We start from the raw sequence: 20,109 nt of genomic DNA, 5'->3' as shown, positions 1-20,109 counted from the left end.
GGCCGGCCCGGCGCAATAGAATAAATTAACTTGTTGGCGCCGCGACGGACACATGTGGCCGGCACATCATAAAAATCTATATTTACGTAAAAAAATCATCAAAATGAAAAAAAACATTATATTCTTTCATTACCTATCAAATAATACCTTGGAGACTAATAATCATTTTTTAACTATTTTATGTAAAACTAGTTGGCGATCAATGTGTTAAAAAATTCTACACAAAACGGAACGAAAAAAGGAACATTCGGCCACCGTTTAAGCAGTATACAATGACCTCATTGTAATCCTGTGCAAACTGAAAATCTATTTGGATCACAATCGCTTTGAGCTCATGAACGGAGTATTGTTAATAATACTGCTACATGTTCTACTTCGTGAAGTGAGTGATACACGTATGAATAACAATGAAAAGTTGAGCGATGTCTTCAAAAATGCAGGCAGTGCATTGCACTTGCATGGTATTAGAGGAGCCGCCGCTGACTATGATATTGGCTCTGTAATCCTAACTAATATTTGTATGAACATAGGTGAACGTAGCAGTTTAGAGAAAACGGAAAGATTAGTTTCCATACTAAAATTTGTGAGCAAAGTCGAATATGATTCAACAAATTGGCAAGCAATTATACCTACATACTACTGGTTGTTATTATAACACATTGCCTACTGTTTATAATAATTTATGTCTGTCTGACAGGAGACTTTACCACTGAGATATTGTATTTCTTTTTAATGAAAAATGATACACATGGTATGCAAAATTTTATTATCAAAATATGCATTGTTCTATATAACTTTATCAAGAATCCATTATGTTTAAATTGATTCAATCACAATGAGCACAATTTTATTCTTCTGAGAAATGATACCCTCCAATGGATATTAATGAATCTCAACAATGATAAAATTCTATCTCAATTGAATCACTGATATGCCTTTGAATAAAGATTGATATGAAAAAAAAACAATGAAATATTTTGAATGTAGGTAGGTATAATATGTGATGAATGGTGATGATTTGATGAATATCATGTCACTTTTATATAGACTAATGATAATAATATCCTATTGACAAAGAATTAAAATTGATATATACATACCTACATACATTGATGATTAAAAAAAATGATATTTCTTTGTATACCTAACAATTTTTGTGTATATCTTTTAGGCTAGAAAATTATCCATACTAGCAAACTACTGGATTCAATTTCCAGCTGGCTATTATCCAACACATGAATAATAATATCTTTTCATGTTAACCATTTAAATGTTGATTCGTTCAATCAATATTCCTGCCTGTTCTATGTGTGTAAGATATTCACAACAGAATATCTAACATAAGTTCTATGATAGTAAAGTTCATCAATTAGACGCATGTCGTGCGTATTCTCACAAGGTTCAAAAGAATGATGAGCTTGAAGAAGACTATAGAAGATTATTTTTTTTATCGGTGAAATTGTGACATATTAACAGCGGTGGCATGTGATCTATAATATATGCATTGTAAATATTTCCACTGGTGACGTATTATTTTCTGCAATTGATATCAATAATATTATACTTTTATGAAAATACCTTCCTCCTTCAGTAAAGGGGCGGCGCGGAGATAGCTGCTTCCTGTGCCTAGAGATTTTTTCATGGATTTCTTCAGTTTAGCTTTCTAATTTCGGAGGCCTTGGACTACAGCGCTTTTAGCCCCTATGGTAAATATCCAGCCGTGATAGTGTTATTTTAGAGCCAAAGTGTTATATTATTTTCTACTTAAATGAGGTGGGTAAATAGATAGATAAATAAAGATCAAATGTTTTTGGTATATAATTATATTTTCCTTATGTTAAATAAAAGAGATTTACATGTAATGATTTTTACATTAATAATAATACGATAATATCAAATTGAATTCATTTCAATAGGGACCATTTGAGCTGTTCTCTGGCTGATTGAATCACCTGAAACAAAATAAAACAAAGCAAATTAGCCAAGTATTTACAAGAAATTCGTTTAAAAATCATTAGGTCATACAAGTCAAGGAAACGGTAGGTTCCTTCCACAAAAAAAATAAGTAAATGAATCAATAGGACAAAAATCAACCAATCAAGTGTGGGTAAGGTAAGTAATATTGTGGGAAGAGTTATCTTAGGCAACGGTGATCCTTATCAGTGGTGGTATCTAGCAATCAGTAGCGAAGGGTGGAGATCTGACATAAATAATGCACACTAACCTTTGTCAGTCATATGTATTTTGTTTTCATTGAACTAAGAATATAAATTGCAGATAGTACCGGTTAATTTTTAAAATTCAATTACACACCAAACCGTAATAGATATTAGATAAAAAATATTCTTCTATCTATAAAATATACAAAATTATGCCATTAAATCATATCGTCAAATGAAATTTTTTTAAATTCAAATACAAACTTACAATTATAAACAACCATGAATAAATTATTCAAAAATCTTTTTGCGATCGAAGCGTCGAACACACAACAGATCCATAGGAATGAGGTCGTGAAAATGTAAAAAGTGTGTACTATAATATTATATTTTTGAGATTTTGAAGAGATTTTGAAGTTAACTAACTGTCAAAAGTGCTATCTTCGGCTGTGTTAACTTTTAGAGCAAGATAGAGTACATCAATTAAATATTGAAATTGAGATGCGACTATTTTGAAAAATAATCTACGTCACATGTCAACATGTTGAGCACACGTTACGCACATCTGACGCGGAACTGGTGGGCAGCCCACGCACTCGCTCGCGGTGCGAGAACATGAAACATGTCCCGCGTCACGTAGAAATGCCACACTATGTTGCGTACAATGTTGGGGGACAGTGCGCAATGTTGCAGCGTCACATAGACGTCATGTTACGCATCATGTTAAGGGACATTTCGTCTCCTAGTGAATACATGGCTTTAGACAGCTATGTATGAGAACTCCTGTTTCTGTGTGACTTTTACTAATTTACAATTCGACTATTATGTTACTCTAAATTTCAAAACCCGCTACAACACTTTTTTGAAATAATTAAGACATAGGTATTATATATCAATGGATTCATTATTAAAATCTCTACACGAAAATTTTATCGCCTCTTTCAAAATCCGCTACGATTGACTGTCATTTATGAAACAAAATCAATACGTCTATCAATTTCCGCTATAACACGACGTGTAAGATTCAAAAACCTTTATAGTTAGTTTTTATTGATTTTCTCAAAAATATAATAAAAAAGTGTTACTATTGCATACTTTATTTAATTTTTATAAGTTAATCAGCCTTTTTTTTTTTTCGCACACAGGAGTTTTGAAGAGATATACAAGAATTAATATGACGGAGGAATAAAAAATCCTTCTTCACGGAAAAAGAATTTATTGAAAAAAAAAAAAACAAGATCAAGGTACAGAGACAGAGTCTGATTAACTCTATACAGAATAACAGAGCTGCTAAATAAAAATAGTGGTAGGATAATACTATGAAATCGAAACAATATAAATATTAAATAATTAATTTTAAAATAATACTACAGGGAAACTATGAATTGTTTTCATGGCATATATTTTGTTCATTATAGAACATAATGTGTATACGAAACTGACCGAAGCAACATACATTTTAATAACATAAAATAACATGTATCTACATACATGAGTTGCCGAGAGCCTATATAATTTAATAGCTAGAGATCTGATCCATAAGCTGACATGTATGTCCACCAATCAGCACTGGTTAAGAAGTGTTCTTTGGTTACTAAGCTTAATTTTATTATAACTAGATTCATAATTTAAGAAACTATTTTTTGTTCATATTACTAATAATTTATAAAACCTATATAATTTTATCTCTTCGATTTGAGCTTTTATTTTTCTTCTGAAATTTTGAGAAAATAGCTCCACAATTCAGCATAAAATAATTTTTTTTTTTAAATCTCCATGTTATTAAATTATAATATAATTTAATATGTAATAATTAAATAATATTATTATTTTCAAGTATTTTCATAGTTGTACAACGACATCTGTGTGTCATGAAGTCATAGTAACATTACTAATACTGAAATGAAAAAGTTGACATTATAGATCATAGATGCCACTGCTCGACTACCAACCAAAAGTATTTTTTTTTGAATTCGGTTAGTATCTACTAGTATAAGGCACAAAATGGCATAATGAAATACAAAGTAATTTGTGAATGAAAAAAGCGACAGATATAAAATAAACCAGTCAATTACAAAAAAATAACTTTTACATATATCTGAGTAGAGATATGAGGCACCCAAACAAATAAATTATTTGGTTAATTGTATAAATGTATTTCCCAACACAAAAGCAATGAAATCTACAACAAGCAATATTCAAATCAAATATGGCCATCAATACAATTTATCTAAATAATTTAAGAACAATAAATTCTTATTTATATACTTAAACTTACTTAAAAATATAGCACATTATATAAAAAAATACAATACTATAAGTACTTTTAGAACTTCTTTTAGGTTAATCAAATATCAGAAATATTTATTATTAAGCCTATTAAGGGGGAAGGTGTTCCATGTCAGCTATTTTCTGGTATTTTCGGAGGTTAAGCCTGAATCTTACGTAAGATTTATAGAAAAACTATTTATATAATTATGAAGCTTATTCATCGGCAAATATTTATGTTAAACATTTGATAACTGCATAAAGTATTTTTATGACGTAAAATAATATTCTTTGGAACCTTGAAATGTAATAATTGATAACGAAGCCATATTTTTGTGACATTAATAGACTGTGTTGATAACCGTTTTTTCCACTAAATATTATGTCAAAACGTTTATTATAGATAGCTTTAATGTTATCAAACATAATGTAGTAAAATATATTCAGTATAATTATAATATTTGCAGTTTCTGTTGGCTCTAAATCTAACGGAATCGACTGGATATTTTGTTATTAAAATATGCGATAATTATAGACATTCCAAATAATCTAAAGCTACGCATCAGAAGGGTTATCATTAATCATTGAATAAATGATGAAATATCTTGTTAAATATAAATTTATAATACTAAATAGATACATTTTAAAAACAACCATTTCACGAAATATTTGATCAACTCGATGGGACGTCAGACCGCCTGCAAATTTGGCGTTAGATGTATGGAATCTTTAGCTGGTGCTATTTTCACTTCATATGACCAAAAAAATACGCCAATCCACGAATATTGTATAAAAATATGTTTATAAAAGTGAATGCTACAAATTGAGCACAAAAATATGTGATACAAACATAAATTCGGACAAATTATTCAAAAGGAAAACATATTTTGACATTTGAGGACAAAACAAAAAAAAATCTGAAGAAATTTGTATTTGCGTCAATTCTACGTTATGTCATACTAAATCATACATTACAATTTTTAACACTGTTGCAATCTATTTTGCCTAATATTGCAACATAGCAATCAGTTTTCTGTCCCTTTCTATAACTATCTCCCTCTACATTCAAAATAATTATGATTGTAGTAGGTATGTATTTTATAAATTGTGATAGATTTTATTTTATTTCAGTGAAATATATCAGGTCGTCCAGTATTGCCATATCTACTAAAATATTATTGGATTGATATTTTAGTAAATAATTGAAAGAAGTTTTTCACCATTTGTATCTACTATTAGTTTTACTATTTTTATTTAATAAATAATACACATGAGGTTTTACGAATTTCACATTTGTTATTAAACATACTTACATAATTTAGAACACCTCAAACACATCGCGAAGTAAAAATATCTATATTTTTTACTTAGCCAAATTATGAATCTACCTAGGTTAGGTACCTACTGATATTTATATTACAGAAAATTTAACTTTTACTAAATTATGAATTTGCGAGATTATAATAATACAGATGATTTTAAAGAATACTTTCATCAAATAATAACATAATAATGGATGCCTGTACTTACATAATATTTTCCAATGAAATATTTTTTTCTTTTAAATTAACTTTAATTTCGAAAGTTTAGCCTGGCAATACTATGAACGTCATTTATTTCAGCGGGAATGCGAAATTTTCATCCTCGGTTTTTGACGTAGGTACCTAACAATATTATCACAATTATTTATATCGATTGTACTTACAAAAAATGCCACGAACTCACTATCCGATGGCTGGAAGTTCCAAAAAAAGACGTAGGAGAAAAGATGGAAATATTAATACATTAAAAACACAAAGGTTTGAATTTATTATTTTATAATTTGACATAATTATACATAGTTGAAAAAACCACATTTCACAGAAAATTTTGGTTCACAATATTTATTTATCTTGCAAAAGGAAGTTTTGCGTATTACTTATTAATACACACAATTAAGTATAATGATCATTTGTACTTATATTATGTTTGTGCCATGTCTTATTCGAAATTAGTGTGTCTGTGACAAAAATTATAATCTGGTACAATAATTAATAGCAGCTATACATTTTGTTTTCTGTTAACTATCTACTAAACTAATATTTTTGAATGTATTATAGTATTGATATATTGCCGAAGACTATGCCTGAGCATGGAAATCCTCAAAGCATACTACCTGAACCAGAATGTCATCCCACATTTGAACACGAACACGAAGAATTTATTATAGAAAATGAAATTGAAGATTCAAGCCCTAAATTCCGTGTAGAAGGCCGTAGAATTATAGACTTTTCATATTTTTTCCAACAACTTCAATTAATTAGCCACCATGATTCTCCATTTAATTGTAATTTATCACATTTAGAAATTTTTGGGGAAAATCGGGATAACTTTAGTAGTACATTTTTTATCCAATGTAAACTTTGTGGTAAAAAATTAAAATTATATACCACTGAAATGAACAAAAACAAAATGAATCTGTGTGACGCATTTGTATCCAGTATAATCAGTATCGGCAGTGGATTTTCAAATCTGGAAGAAATGTGTTCAGCAATTGACGTACCATCGATTACAGCAAGAACATACAGAAAGAGTCAACAGAAGGTGTACGAGTGGTTTGAAGAAACCAAAAATAAGAGTATGGAAAACGCTGCGAAAGAAGAGCGACAACTTGCAATCGAAAATGGTGACGTCGATTCTTCTGGTATTCCCATGATATCAGTTGTTGCAGACGGCTGTTGGTCGAAACGTTCATACAGATGCAATTATTCCGCAGCATCTGGCGCTGCCACGATCATTGGTCAAAGAACCGGAAAGATTTTGTACATGTCAGTGAAAAATAAATATTGCGATTTGTGCGCCAAAGCTAAAAATAAAAATATCCCTGCTCAACAACATAAATGCTTTTTAAATTACACCGGTCCGTCAGCTGGAATGGAATCTACAGCAATATTAGAAGGCTTTAAAGAATCTATTAATACACATGGATTGATTTATTCAAAATTGATTGCTGATGGAGATTCCAGCACATACAAAAAAATTCTTGATTGTCACCCATATCCGAATGTAACTGTCGAGAAAGTTGAATGTAAAAACCATTTAATTAGAAATTATTGTGGCAAAATAGAGGCATTAACCAAAGACACAAGATATCCCTTGAATGTAAGAAAAATCATTGCGTCAAGAAAAAGACGTCTGCGGAAAGCCGTCATAGGTGCAATCAAGTATAGAAAACTACAAGATAGTACTTTCGAAGAAAAGGTTATCGCTTTGAAAAAAGATTTAATTAATGGACCGCACCATGTTTTTGGAGACCATACTTCTTGTCTACCATATTTTTGTACAAATGAACCAAATACAGAGGACATGCTTGATGTAAATTATGTACCAGCATTAAAAGAATGCAGTCTATTTTCTCAATTAATGATATATAATTCTCGTTTGGTGCTAAATTCAAAAAGTTTAATTTATAATTTTTCTACTAATATTTCAGAATCTTTTAATAACATGATTGCAAAATTTGTAGGCGGCAAGAGAATTAACTACTCTCAAAGACAATCGTACATGGGACGATGTGCAGCGGCGGTAATCGCATTTAATACAAATAAGTTACATTGCACAATTCAAAAACAAGTTTATAAAAATAGCCCAAAAGCCTTCATAAATCGCTTAGAATCAAGAAGGTTGAAAATAAATAAAAAAGAAATAGGAAAACCTTGGCGAAAACCAATACATTCTGTTCCTTTATCTAATCCAGATTATGGAGAGAGTTGCCAAAAACCTGATATGGACAAAAATCAATATCAATTGTTAAAAGAAACTTTTTTGAAAAAACTCAAACTGACAAACTATGAGAGGAGGGATATAGAAAGACGCACTGTATTACAATCTGAATGTGCAGAATGGCTAGAAAGGCGACGAAACCTTCTTACTGCCTCTGTTTTTGGAAAGGTGTGTAAGCGGCGAGAAAATACAAAATTTGGGCCTTTGGTAAAACGTTTATTATATAGCCAATCATTAGCCAACGTGAAAGCGGTAAAATATGGTAAAGAAAATGAATCAATAGCTTTACAACAGCTTAGTGTACAAGAACGAATTAAGATTGAGAGATGTGGATTGTTTATCGATGATGTGTATGATTTTATCGGTGCAACGCCAGATGGCATCAGCGATGATGATACAATTATTGAAATAAAATGTCCTTTCTCAGCTGCTGGAATAAGTGCAGATGAAGCTATTGTACAGAAAAAAATTAAATTTTGGAAAGTAGATAAAGACAGGAATATGGTAATAGATAAAAATCACGATTGGTACTTCCAGATTCAGGGGCAGCTTCATATTACTAAGAAAGATGTCTGTTTATTTGGAGTTTGGACGGGACATAATTTTCCTGTTAAAATAGAATTAATCAAAAAAGACGAGACATTTTGGATTGAAAAGATTGAAAAAAAGATATATCACTTTTATATGAATTGTCTACTGCCAGAAATAGTAGATCCCAGAACCAGTAGATCTATGAATATTAGAGAACCAGAAAGGCTGACTTTCTAAATTTTTATTTTAAATTTTATTATGCTTAATATATTTTCAACAAGTCTATATTACATCACTATTTTATAGTTCATCAAGATATATCTAATTTACTAATATAGTTAACTGTTACTAGACACCCACAACGAGTGTAATTTTATGAAATTCAAAATAATATGTATACTTACATCTAAATAATGATACCTAAAGATCTTGCTGGCGATTCCACTGTGCCATATTTTGTATAAGCATTCGTCTCTGCAGCCGTGGAGTTTGGTCCCGTGTAAAAATTACATTTTGTTCTCAAGGTCAAAAACCAAATTGGTTGTGCCAATGGCTTATAACCATTCCTCATAAATGATTATAACTGATATCACCTCATAACTGATCAGTGCCATGCACGAGTTAACTCGCGGGATCTTTTAAACGTCATAACTTCTGAATGAACTGTTTGTGTATATTTTCTTAACAATATTTATCATTTTAGTGTGAAAAAATTCACGTTAAACATGTTGATTTGGTAAATTTTCACAAATATTTATCATTCTATTCTTATTTCATATTTTTTAAGGGATTCATTTTATTCCAAAAATAACTGACCTACAAGTACCCACCTGGTAAAAATTGGATTTGGATTGGATGGAATTTCCTAGTAGATTTTCCAACTAAACAATATGACGCTTTCTATATATTATTTATTGTTAGTTTTGAAATTATTGTATTTGAAATAAATAATGTATCAATAATACACATAGAAATCAATAGATATATAAAATAGATATCACAGTTTAAAAATCAGAAAGATCAATGCATATTACCATTGTTTATGTTACAATATAAAACAACATTTATCATTGAACGTAGGTACCAAGAAAAATAGACTTCATTAAAATGTGTCAATATAGTATATACCAGTGGCGAAGGGTGACTTTTGGAAAGAGGTAGGCTGTGGAGATATGATAAAAAGAGCACACTTGTCAGGTATACTTACGAGAATAGTACGATATTTACTACTAATGAATAGGCACACACTAATAAATGATAACGACACACTAATTCAATGAAACTTCAAAAACTCATTGACGACATAAAAATGAGCGATGTGTTTAAATTACGTATTTTTCAAAACATGTATACGCATCAAAAATCTTATTTATTAATATTCGATTAAACGCCGTTGAAATTATTATTTTAATTATCTAATTATTAATGATTTTGGACAAAGTGCGCAGTCGTGACAACAATATTATGCGCGAATGTTTTAGGCTCTGCGAAAGGAGCTTGCCTCATTTCGTACAAATCAGCAGACTTGCTGAGGTTACGAGACGTAAAGTCCATACGAAAAAAACTCAGAATTATTCCAAACATAATCGGAAATTTATTTACCGAGAAGTCGCGGCGCGGCGCGCTGTGGTTTTTTTAATACCTTTGCAGTTGTTTTGTAAACTGTGTAATACTGTAATACATTCCTACATATGCGATCTCGTTGGCAAAATAAATTATTGTTATATAACATAAAATAATGAAGTGATTAAGTATATAAATATGTCAATATGCAATTAAAAAATATTTTTCTTAAGAAGGTAGGCTTTAAATAATCGCCTAGTATGGAGTCTTCGCCACTGGTATATACCCGATATAATTATATAAATTATTATATTGTTAATTACTCTGTGGGGTCCATATATACTGCTTCAATAGTAATTTAATTTTGTACTTGATTTACTTATTATATGTACAAATGTAATATACTTACCTACTTATTAGGATATATCTTGGTGAATTTTAAAATAAGAGGAAATTAAATGGAGGTCATCGTGTCTAACTATATGTCAGCCGTTGTTAAGTCTTATATAAATATTTATACATTATTAAATTGTTTTTCTGTTTTTTATTGATGTAAAGACATGGCATGTATTCAAAGTAATAACAAATTAGCTGTGTACTATTTATTTAACTTATATTAAAACCCCAAGATTGATTTCGTCTTACGACATATTTTATTCTTCTAAGTTTTACTATGACATTGTAATATGAACCATGGATATAGTATAGTACTTAAAAAAATCAAAACTGGTAATATATTATTTCAATATTTAATTGTCAATTTTCATTTGAAGTCAGCATTTAATTACTGGTATAACACATAATTATTAACCGATATCTACAACTTCAGATGGACAAATTAATTGATATATCATATTATCAGTTTTCATTTCCTTTCAACAATGTATTCATTCTAGCAGCTATTTTAAATATCTTACTAGTTTTTATGTCATGGCACCTTACAAAGGCTCCGAGCAACCGTATACTGAGCTTCGAGAACAGATGTTTACGACGGATACTGGGTGTGCGGTAATTTTAGAAGTAACGGGAGATAAAAGAACGCACCAAATAGCCTCCCATCACGCTGAGAGTGAATACGCAACTTTGTACCTGGCCCGGCCACGTGCTGCGAGTGCCTGAAGAGAATCCCAATCTGGTTTGCCTGTTCTTCAAGCCAACCGGATTCCGGCGTCCTGGATGGCCACTAAATACTATCTATATAGCATATCTGGCGGAGTTACGGGCTGCTAGTATGACCTGGAACGATGCAAAAAAACTAGAGTGACAGAGATTCTTGGAGGCGCCGCATTGTATCCATATGCTGCAACTAAGATGCGGATATAGCCGAAGAGAAGAAGTAATATACAGTATCTAGAAAACTTAAAGCCTTTGAAATGTGTGTGTATAGATACATGCACCTTTCATTGGTGTTGGAAAGACAATTTTTCTAATATCAAAGTGATATTGAGACTGAAAAAGACAAGACTTGGAGAGTAAGCTCTACCAAATGACATACCTAATATGATACAAGTAACTGATATGCACAATTATATTATATTTTATATTACGAATCAAAATAGCAACTCTTATATCATTATCGATAATAAATTTAGTGCAAAAATGTTTTTATAAAATTGTTTTATTTTTTAAACATTAGTCACTTTATATTTACCTTGTGTAATTGTACTATTAAATCTATAAAATGGGTGTATATGCTTGATGGTCGACGTCATAAATCAGGCCATGTTCGAATCGTACGCCGAAAGTCGGATTTATTTCATTATTAATTAAAAGATTTATTTCATTCCATCTTATTCATATGAAACCGTCGACAAGCAAAGATCTCGGTAAACATTTTCTCCATCTGCAAAAAACATAACATAGGAACTGTTAATAGTGTGATTTTTAATCTTTTATAGTTGGCGACTGTTTGAAGAGTGGTAATTAAAACGGATTAGTGATAATACAAAGCATCAAAAAAGATTGATTAACTAAAATAAAGTAATCAGGTAGGTAACATGTTTAATAACAACTAGAACGCCTTAGATTATATCAAACAAATATATATGAAATCACAGGTTTTATATAATTCTGGAATGAATGTAACTAACCTCAAAAAAAGGATTGTATTACGTCGGAATTATGAAACATTGAAAGCATGTATAGACTAAGAAAACAATAAATAAACACTTGAATAATATATGCAAAACACACAGAATACTACGATAGTAATAAATAACATAATATTGTACTTACAGATAGTGTTTCTTATTCCTGATATAAAACACAATTGTTTTAGGTACCTTGCAATTTGTAAACATAATATTTGACACTTTTGACAGCAGAGAGATTTTTATATTAGTCTATGGCCAAAAATACGGATTTATTTGGCCGGCTAATAAAAAGATTTTAATAAAGCAAGAACATTTTAAATATGCGACAAATAAATAAAAGTATATATAATATAGTTGTTAAAAAAATCTGTGTACATTATAAAATATATTTAATATTATAAATACATATATTTTTTAAATTTATGTTATAATTTGTAAACGACGAAGCACGTCAGCTAATACGCATAGTAAATGTTTAAACTTCGGTAATCAAATTCGAATGTGACAGAAAGAGAAAGAATAACTTTTTAATCATATTAGCATGCGTAAAAGAGATGTAACATAATATCACTTTCACTTTAAAAATCATACCTAGTATTCAATGTCATAGTTCAACTTAAAATGAAAAAACAGAAACTCTAGGTAAGCATGTGTGCCCTTAAGGATTATTTTGTGGTAATTCTAACTTGGCACCCTGTTTCAGGGATCGGCAAACTTTGTTTATAACGACTTTTTACGCATGAGTGTTTCATCTTTGAAAATATCCTTTCACACAGGTAAGTGCTGCCTTCTTCTCTTGAAAATTACCTTTTAGCATGTCATCATACTACCAATTAAAAGATTAGCAAGTGTGGGAATGGAGATTTCACTCCTTCTTTCAATTTTTAACACCACACTCTATGTACTTGGAATTTTAAAGAAATCAAAATTATAAAATCTATTCTTAGCTTCCGGGCCGTACCATATGAGGTGGGGGACCGGATTTAGTTTGCCGACCTCTGGTGTATAATATGCTGTGAGTGGCACGAAACCAGGTGGGTAAAGATGTCTAACATTTCATTCAAAATAGTTGAGCATTGTATAAAATGTTGGACTTTGTATCACAATGATTCTTTGTCATTATTGGGTATCAATAAGAATTAATTTACATGATGATACACAATACCTATAACTTGTAGTACCTGTAACTCGAATCCTGGGTCTGACAAGTACGCATATTATTTTTCAATTTGTGTATGAGTCAGAGTATGGACCTAATAGGTTGAGCAAGTGGCTGACATCCATTTCTCGTAAAAATAAAATCTGTTAATACAAACCTCCACTCTGTGGAGGCCCATATGATCCTATTAGGATCGGACATGGTCGAAAGAAAGAAGAAGAATAATATAATAATTATTATTTATTTAAAGGAATTTTTATAATAAGCTACATAATATTCTATATTACATAACATGAAATAGAATGTTCATTAACAACTACTATGGTAACGTAATTTAAAAGACGATTTGCGTTAATATATTACATAACTAGGTCAAATATAACAAATTAATCATTTCGATGGTGTGTCTTTTTTTTTAAACAATTGCTTAATAAACTCCGGAAAAATTTGAATTTGATTGGTTTCGGGCATGCCTAAATACCCATCGCAACACAGGCTCAATTCATTAGGGCATGTTTATTTACCCGTCGCAGTGTACCGGGTTAACGATCATCCATACAACCATTCAAACTGTTTATTATAACTTATAACCAACACTTTTTTACCAACATATAATTTAGGTACTTATATAAAAGATTTGTACAATTCACTAGTAATTATTATATTGAATGTACCGCCAAGATCATTAATAAAGTAGGTTTACTGGAATGAGTAAAATATTAATGTTGTACATTAGGTAGGTAGTCTGTTATATTTCATGCCTTGGCTATCATCACACCCACAATAATTGCATTACGTAGTCAATAGATGTCTCTGCATGCAAATATAACAACATGCTTCTCCAGTGGTTAGTCCATCCGAATGACCGTCACCATATTATCGCCTGGCTTCCCAAAATAGGTAGAAAATATATGAAACATTTTAACAGAATTTCAGAATATGATTTTTGCAGTTAACTCATTAGAGACAATCGGCACCAATTCTATGCCACTGTTGACCAAGTGATTGTACTTGGTAAAAATGTTTTAATTTTAATTTTTAGACGATTCTTAAAACCTTCAAGTACCTACCTACATATTTTAAAAGAGAAGTATAAGTTATTGAATTGTTTCAATACCTACAAAAGTTAAAGAAAAATATTGAAATTAAATATACATAAAAAAAGTTGTAGCAGTTTAGTAAACCCTTTTAATCTGGCTGTTGGTCCCCTTTTTTCTTCTTTTAAATCTGTCTTCAATGGGTTAAGTTGTTCTTCTGTCTGTACATTGTTAGTAAGAGTCATGGACTTGCTGTCCGTATAGCGAAATATATACATAATCGACAATCTCGTATTTTATGGATACTTATTTACGACCGCAATAATTCATATTATATTACATATTATGCAAATGAAGTAAACCAATTTAATAATTTAGTATAACACTCTAGAGACCCAGTTTCTTCAGACTTAATCGAGGTTTATAAGACTTCTTCAATTCATATTCATCGGCAATAGTTGGCGTACTATTACAGCGACCCTGTTGTTTAAAAATAATGTAACATCATTGAAGAAGTTGTTATATACATATAGCAAACTTCTATTCACACTAAATTAACAATAGCTGCCTAAATGGTTTCAGGAAAGAACCGTTCGCGTCCTCGGTGATGTCATTTTAAAGATGGCTACCAGAAAATGCTGTGCACCGCATCGACCATCTACAATATTCAAGAAAAGAAAACTCGATGTAGAAAGAGTGATGTACACCAACACATTTCCAAATACAGAGCCATGCACTTGTTAGGATTTGAATTTACGGCATAAAAATAAAATATTACTATACTATCTATATTAATATACAATTTTCAGGCCTTCATATTTGGATTCACAAATAACAAATTGACATAAGTGATGTCACATTTTTTAACTCCCCGCTTCATTTGTTATAAAACAAAATTCGTGTATAATGCTATTGGTTTCGTGATGCCGCATTTTCTACATCTTTGTCAAAAATCATAAGATCCTATCCCACCTTTCATATACGGACAACCCATAAATGGATAATTTTCTTGGCCTTGAAATAAATTTATTTTATAATGTCACACATTAAACAGAGCTACTAGATTTATGGATAAAGTAAAAACAAACTGAATGTGTTAAGTTCTTTCATTCCGCAGTTTTGTTTCTAATTCTATAAATATTACGCTACCATGCTAATGCAATATTAATATTAATTTATTTTCAAATTATAATTGAATAATGTAACGTATCTTTAGATCGTGTCATGAAGTATGGCACAATTCAAATTTCTTATTATAACTTTTTTTTAAATTTAATATAAAGATTTTAATAGCATTCGTCATTTTCGATGTCACATAATTTATATACCCGACTATTATTATCGTGTCACCTTTCCACTTTCTAGAGAAAATGCTAAATATTCATTGTCAGTCATCTTAAATCTTACTTGTTGACATTATCATTGTAGGCTTAATTACAACATAATATTATGTAAAGCAATAAAATTAGGGTTAGTCACGTGTATAAAATAATAAAATTGTGAATTGTCGTAAATGTAGATAATGAAACACAACTGCAACATCATACCTTGTGCATCCACTGCGTGCAATAATATTATTAAAGTGTTAGTAAAAGCAAAAGAATAGACATACATAATAGACGTTCTTAAATTGACAATTGTATGTTACGATGTTTGGTCATAAGTTGAAATGTAAATATGAGGTAGTCGTAAGACAATTTGTCACAATAAGTTCGTATAAGAAGTGTGGCTGTTTTTATTCTAATGACGATTGATTGGTGAGTAATAAAGCAAGCAATATTTACCTGAGCGACTGTTTGCTCTCCTAAAGGTAAGTCGTCTGTTCTCAAAGCCACCCGTCCAACTACGGAGATGGGATCAGCATCCAATATTATTCTATAAAAGAAATAAAATTCAAATTAATTAATGGAATTCACTTGACAATAATATTTATTTGAATTTCATGCTAAATTTAATAAAGGATAACCGTGGATGAAATTTTCATTTATTGTTTTTGGATAATTTTATATTAATTTCAAGAGTTCTATTAAATTTAACTGTAGTCCATTATTATGTCAATGAGGACTTCGGTGAAAGGTAAATCGCATTGAAGGCAAAGAGAAAAATACATGTCTCCATACTGAAAGAATTAAATGTGAAAGGCAGGCTCTCTAAAATATCTTTGGCCATATAGCCAGAAGTGAAGACAATAATTTGGAAAGGTTCATAGGGACAGATGTCGCTTACACGATGGTCCGACCAAGGAAAGGACGTTACAAGCCTCTCAATACCTTCAGCTATGTGGGCATTTAAAAGTAAAGTCACGATTCTCAACAGAGAGCTACTGTATGTTTCACTTCTGAATCTTGAAATCATGAAATTGGTTTATCTATCAATTTAATTATAAGTATAATTTAAGTTTAAGAATTTCACGTCAGCTTTGTACTTGTTCAGAATCATTAATTTTAAAAATAATCTATGATCCATATTATTAGTGAGATGAATTGTTTTGCATCGCTCCTGAACAGTACACTCAATGATTGAATGTATAAGGTTTAAAGACACGGCCGACTCACCCTCCATCGCAAATTTCATCTACGGCAAGCATGACTGTATCCAGACTGTCGATGACGGCTCGCTTCTCGACCCCTCTTCTCAGGATAAGGCTAACTGATTCGTACAGACCGTTTAAAACTGTCATTAATATCACCTGAAACACATTTTAAAAGTAAAGATCATCTGATAATATTTGAAAAGAACAGTATGTGAAAAAGGTAAATTACCATGTTTGCCCTTAAGCAGAGCATACGGTTATATTAAAGAACCTTTTTAACTATTGATAGTAGTTTCACTGGTTTAGAATCATTTTTAAAGTGTGACTTTGTGTTATTTTCACAGATTTAAAAAAAATACAGAGATGGTTTGTCACTATTTGTCATCAATAGTTTGATTCTAACACATGTGATGTAAATAGTCCACTGTAGGACTACTATTAGCAAAACCCAGGGAAAGGTTTTCTATCCAGAGCTGAATCGACCCCAGGTCCAGGTGACACGTTGATTGCACGCATGTATGTGTAGCTGTTTTGAGTATAATATCAATGATTTCAAATATAATATTAAAGAGATTGAACTATGTACAATATAATAAAGGGAGAACTATTAGAATAGTTCTATCTGTTACTATTGAAAAATTTATATTCTCTGCGTTACCAGCAATGAATGGTGTTCTTGACTTTCTATTAATGTCATGCTTTGGATACTTATTAATATACATTGCGATGTTACATGATTGTTCATTGTACAAAAGGCTTTTTTTAGACATGCAACACTAATATACACGAGGGTTTTTATCTAGTGTGACCCAGACCAACATATCTCAGAACGAAATGACTGACAGCTAATTTAATCATTACTTGCTATTTATTTTCATGGATTCCCTGACATAAGATATAAGATGACATTTTGCCTGCCAGCTGTGATCATCAATTTTAAGTGTGAAGTGAAACTTTGCCAATATAAATAGTTTTCACATCAACGTATGAACCCCATATTATAATAATAATAATATAACATAATGTCAACGCAACTTACCTCATTTTCGTGTGAGCTTCCCATTACGTAGAAGAAGAGATCGACATTACTTCTATAGACGCATGTCAAGCCGTCCAACATGATAATTTCTGCATTTGCTCTAAAATACAAAAGTATAATATAATTAACGATTGGTATTGGTTTTTATTGAACGAAGACTATAAATTGCAGATAGTATAGGTATAAGACACCTATAGCATAGTGGTCAGTGCACATGGGCAGGTTCGAATCCTGCTGGGTGTCATATTTTGTTCAAAGACTTTTTCTAGTGGTTATATATTTCTCAGAAGTGTTTTCAAATTATGTATGTTCAATAAAAGAATGTTACATTCTTAAATCTTATGAATTATTTGTTAAATTGAATAAAAAAAATAGTTTCTTACATACATATTTGATATTCTCTTCTTTATGAATTACCAATCCACCATATTATTATAATACAAATCATAGTACCTTAACAGATGGAGCTGTTCATATAAAAAAGAGAAAACCACAGTACGCTGACCACATTTTGAGGACATAAGAACAGCATTCCCCGACTCATTATCCAAGAAAAGCAGTAGAGAACGACGCCGCATTTCATGGCTTAAGAACGTCCGCGATTGGTACAAGAGCACCATCACCGAACTGTTCCAGGTAGAAGACGATAAAGCAAATATAGGCACGATGGTGATGGACCTCCGGTAAGGAATGGCACGAGAAGGATTAATTACCTATGTGTTTTAGTGAATAGGTTCTTTTCAAATGCTTTCTGCTCCTTGGCGGTTGGAAATCTTTCTTTATCGTAGTACTTGGCGAGGATTCTGTTGCCATCGTTATCCAGAATGCACAGAGCTTTCACTACGTACAGCGTAGGTGGCTAAAAATTAATTCAAAAAACAAAATATCATGATTAATTGAAAACTTATAACATAATACCCCGTTTACACATGCATGGATTTACAGTTGACTGTAAGTATTATCGCGGCCATAACAAGAAAATGTATGGGTAAACATGTATTATCCTGCAGTTGGCAAGATTGCTTGCATGAATCAATAAAGTTTGGAAGCTTCTGAATTTTCATGCAACGGTAGGGATATTTTCGATCTGCGCTTGCGCAGTAGAACGATAGTGGCGAACCTGCCGGCAAAAAAATAACTACAAACGGATTTTTAGGTTGACCGATTTTCACTACCTGTCAAATAGTACCATAAAATGACAACATTGTGTCTCGCTCACTCTTAAAGAAAGAATTGGAGACTTTTACATGTAAACAGTTATTGTCACAATAGTTTAAAATACGCACTATTGCTGCCAGTAAATCCATGCACATGTAAAGGCGCTATTATGCTTCCCCAGATTATTGATAAAAACTTGATTAGGTGGTTTTCTTGTTGGTTTTAATTATTTTTTGTAAGTGGTTGTTTTTTCCTAGAAAGATCAATTAAGTATTGTTCAAAGCGTCACAGTAGTTCAATTAAATTTGTTTCAAGCAAGTTACTACATACAATCATTTTAAACTGGATATTATGACTTCTTTGTAAAACTATCCACTGAATGTGACATTTGCATAGTCATTCCCATTTCATTTTAAATACAACCGAATGATATCAGTACCTTCTCTCAATTACATCATACGATAGGAAACAATTTTATTGAGATATAAGGGGTGAAATTATCATTACAATAAGCTAATATATTACTAAAAATGATGAAACATTGATATTATACACTGCCGGTGACGGATTGAATCATATTATTATTTCAGCGTGTAAATGGGCCAAATGATGATTGGAGTAAGTACTATTGAGACCTTTGATATTAAAATATATCATATAATAGTAAAATTATTTAAACGAAGCTAATTACTCACTAAAACGAGACCTTCCATGATAACCAAATTGTCTAATTTGTTGATACTGTATGCTTTTGACGTGTAAGATTATTTCAGAGATGCAACATTACGACAAGAAATTATTAATGTT

General features: G+C 31.0%; 1 protein-coding gene across 1 annotated transcript; it reads right to left on the bottom strand.

The window, feature by feature from the left end:
* Positions 1-1,807: 1,807 nt before the first annotated feature.
* Positions 1,808-20,062, bottom strand: zetaCOP (COPI coat complex subunit zeta). Its single transcript, XM_085942946.1, has 6 exons — positions 19,998-20,062; positions 18,858-19,003; positions 18,145-18,244; positions 17,128-17,261; positions 16,357-16,447; positions 1,808-1,952 (listed from the first exon to the last, which is right to left on the bottom strand). The coding sequence occupies exons 1-6, from the start codon at positions 20,013-20,015 to the stop codon at positions 1,905-1,907; spliced, it is 537 nt and encodes a 178-aa protein (XP_085799072.1). The 5' UTR covers positions 20,016-20,062; the 3' UTR covers positions 1,808-1,904.
* Between the last annotated feature and the right edge of the window lie 47 nt (positions 20,063-20,109).

The sequence above is a fragment of the Rhyacophila brunnea genome, unplaced genomic scaffold (genome assembly GCF_057557595.1).
Source record: "Rhyacophila brunnea isolate RB1 unplaced genomic scaffold, BYU_Rbru_1.0 scaffold_15, whole genome shotgun sequence".
NCBI classification, from domain to species: domain Eukaryota; kingdom Metazoa; phylum Arthropoda; class Insecta; order Trichoptera; family Rhyacophilidae; genus Rhyacophila; species Rhyacophila brunnea.
The sequence above is the reverse complement of the archived record's forward strand: the minus strand, read 5'-3'. Positions and strand labels throughout refer to the sequence as shown.

Coding starts and splice junctions, on each gene's coding strand:
- zetaCOP (XM_085942946.1), bottom strand. Junction 18,245..18,857: donor CTATTCACTAAAACACATAG/GTAATTAATCCT, acceptor TTTGTATTTTAG/AGCAAATGCAGAAATTATCA. Junction 17,262..18,144: donor GAAGCTCACACGAAAATGAG/GTAAGTTGCGTT, acceptor AATGTGTTTCAG/GTGATATTAATGACAGTTTT.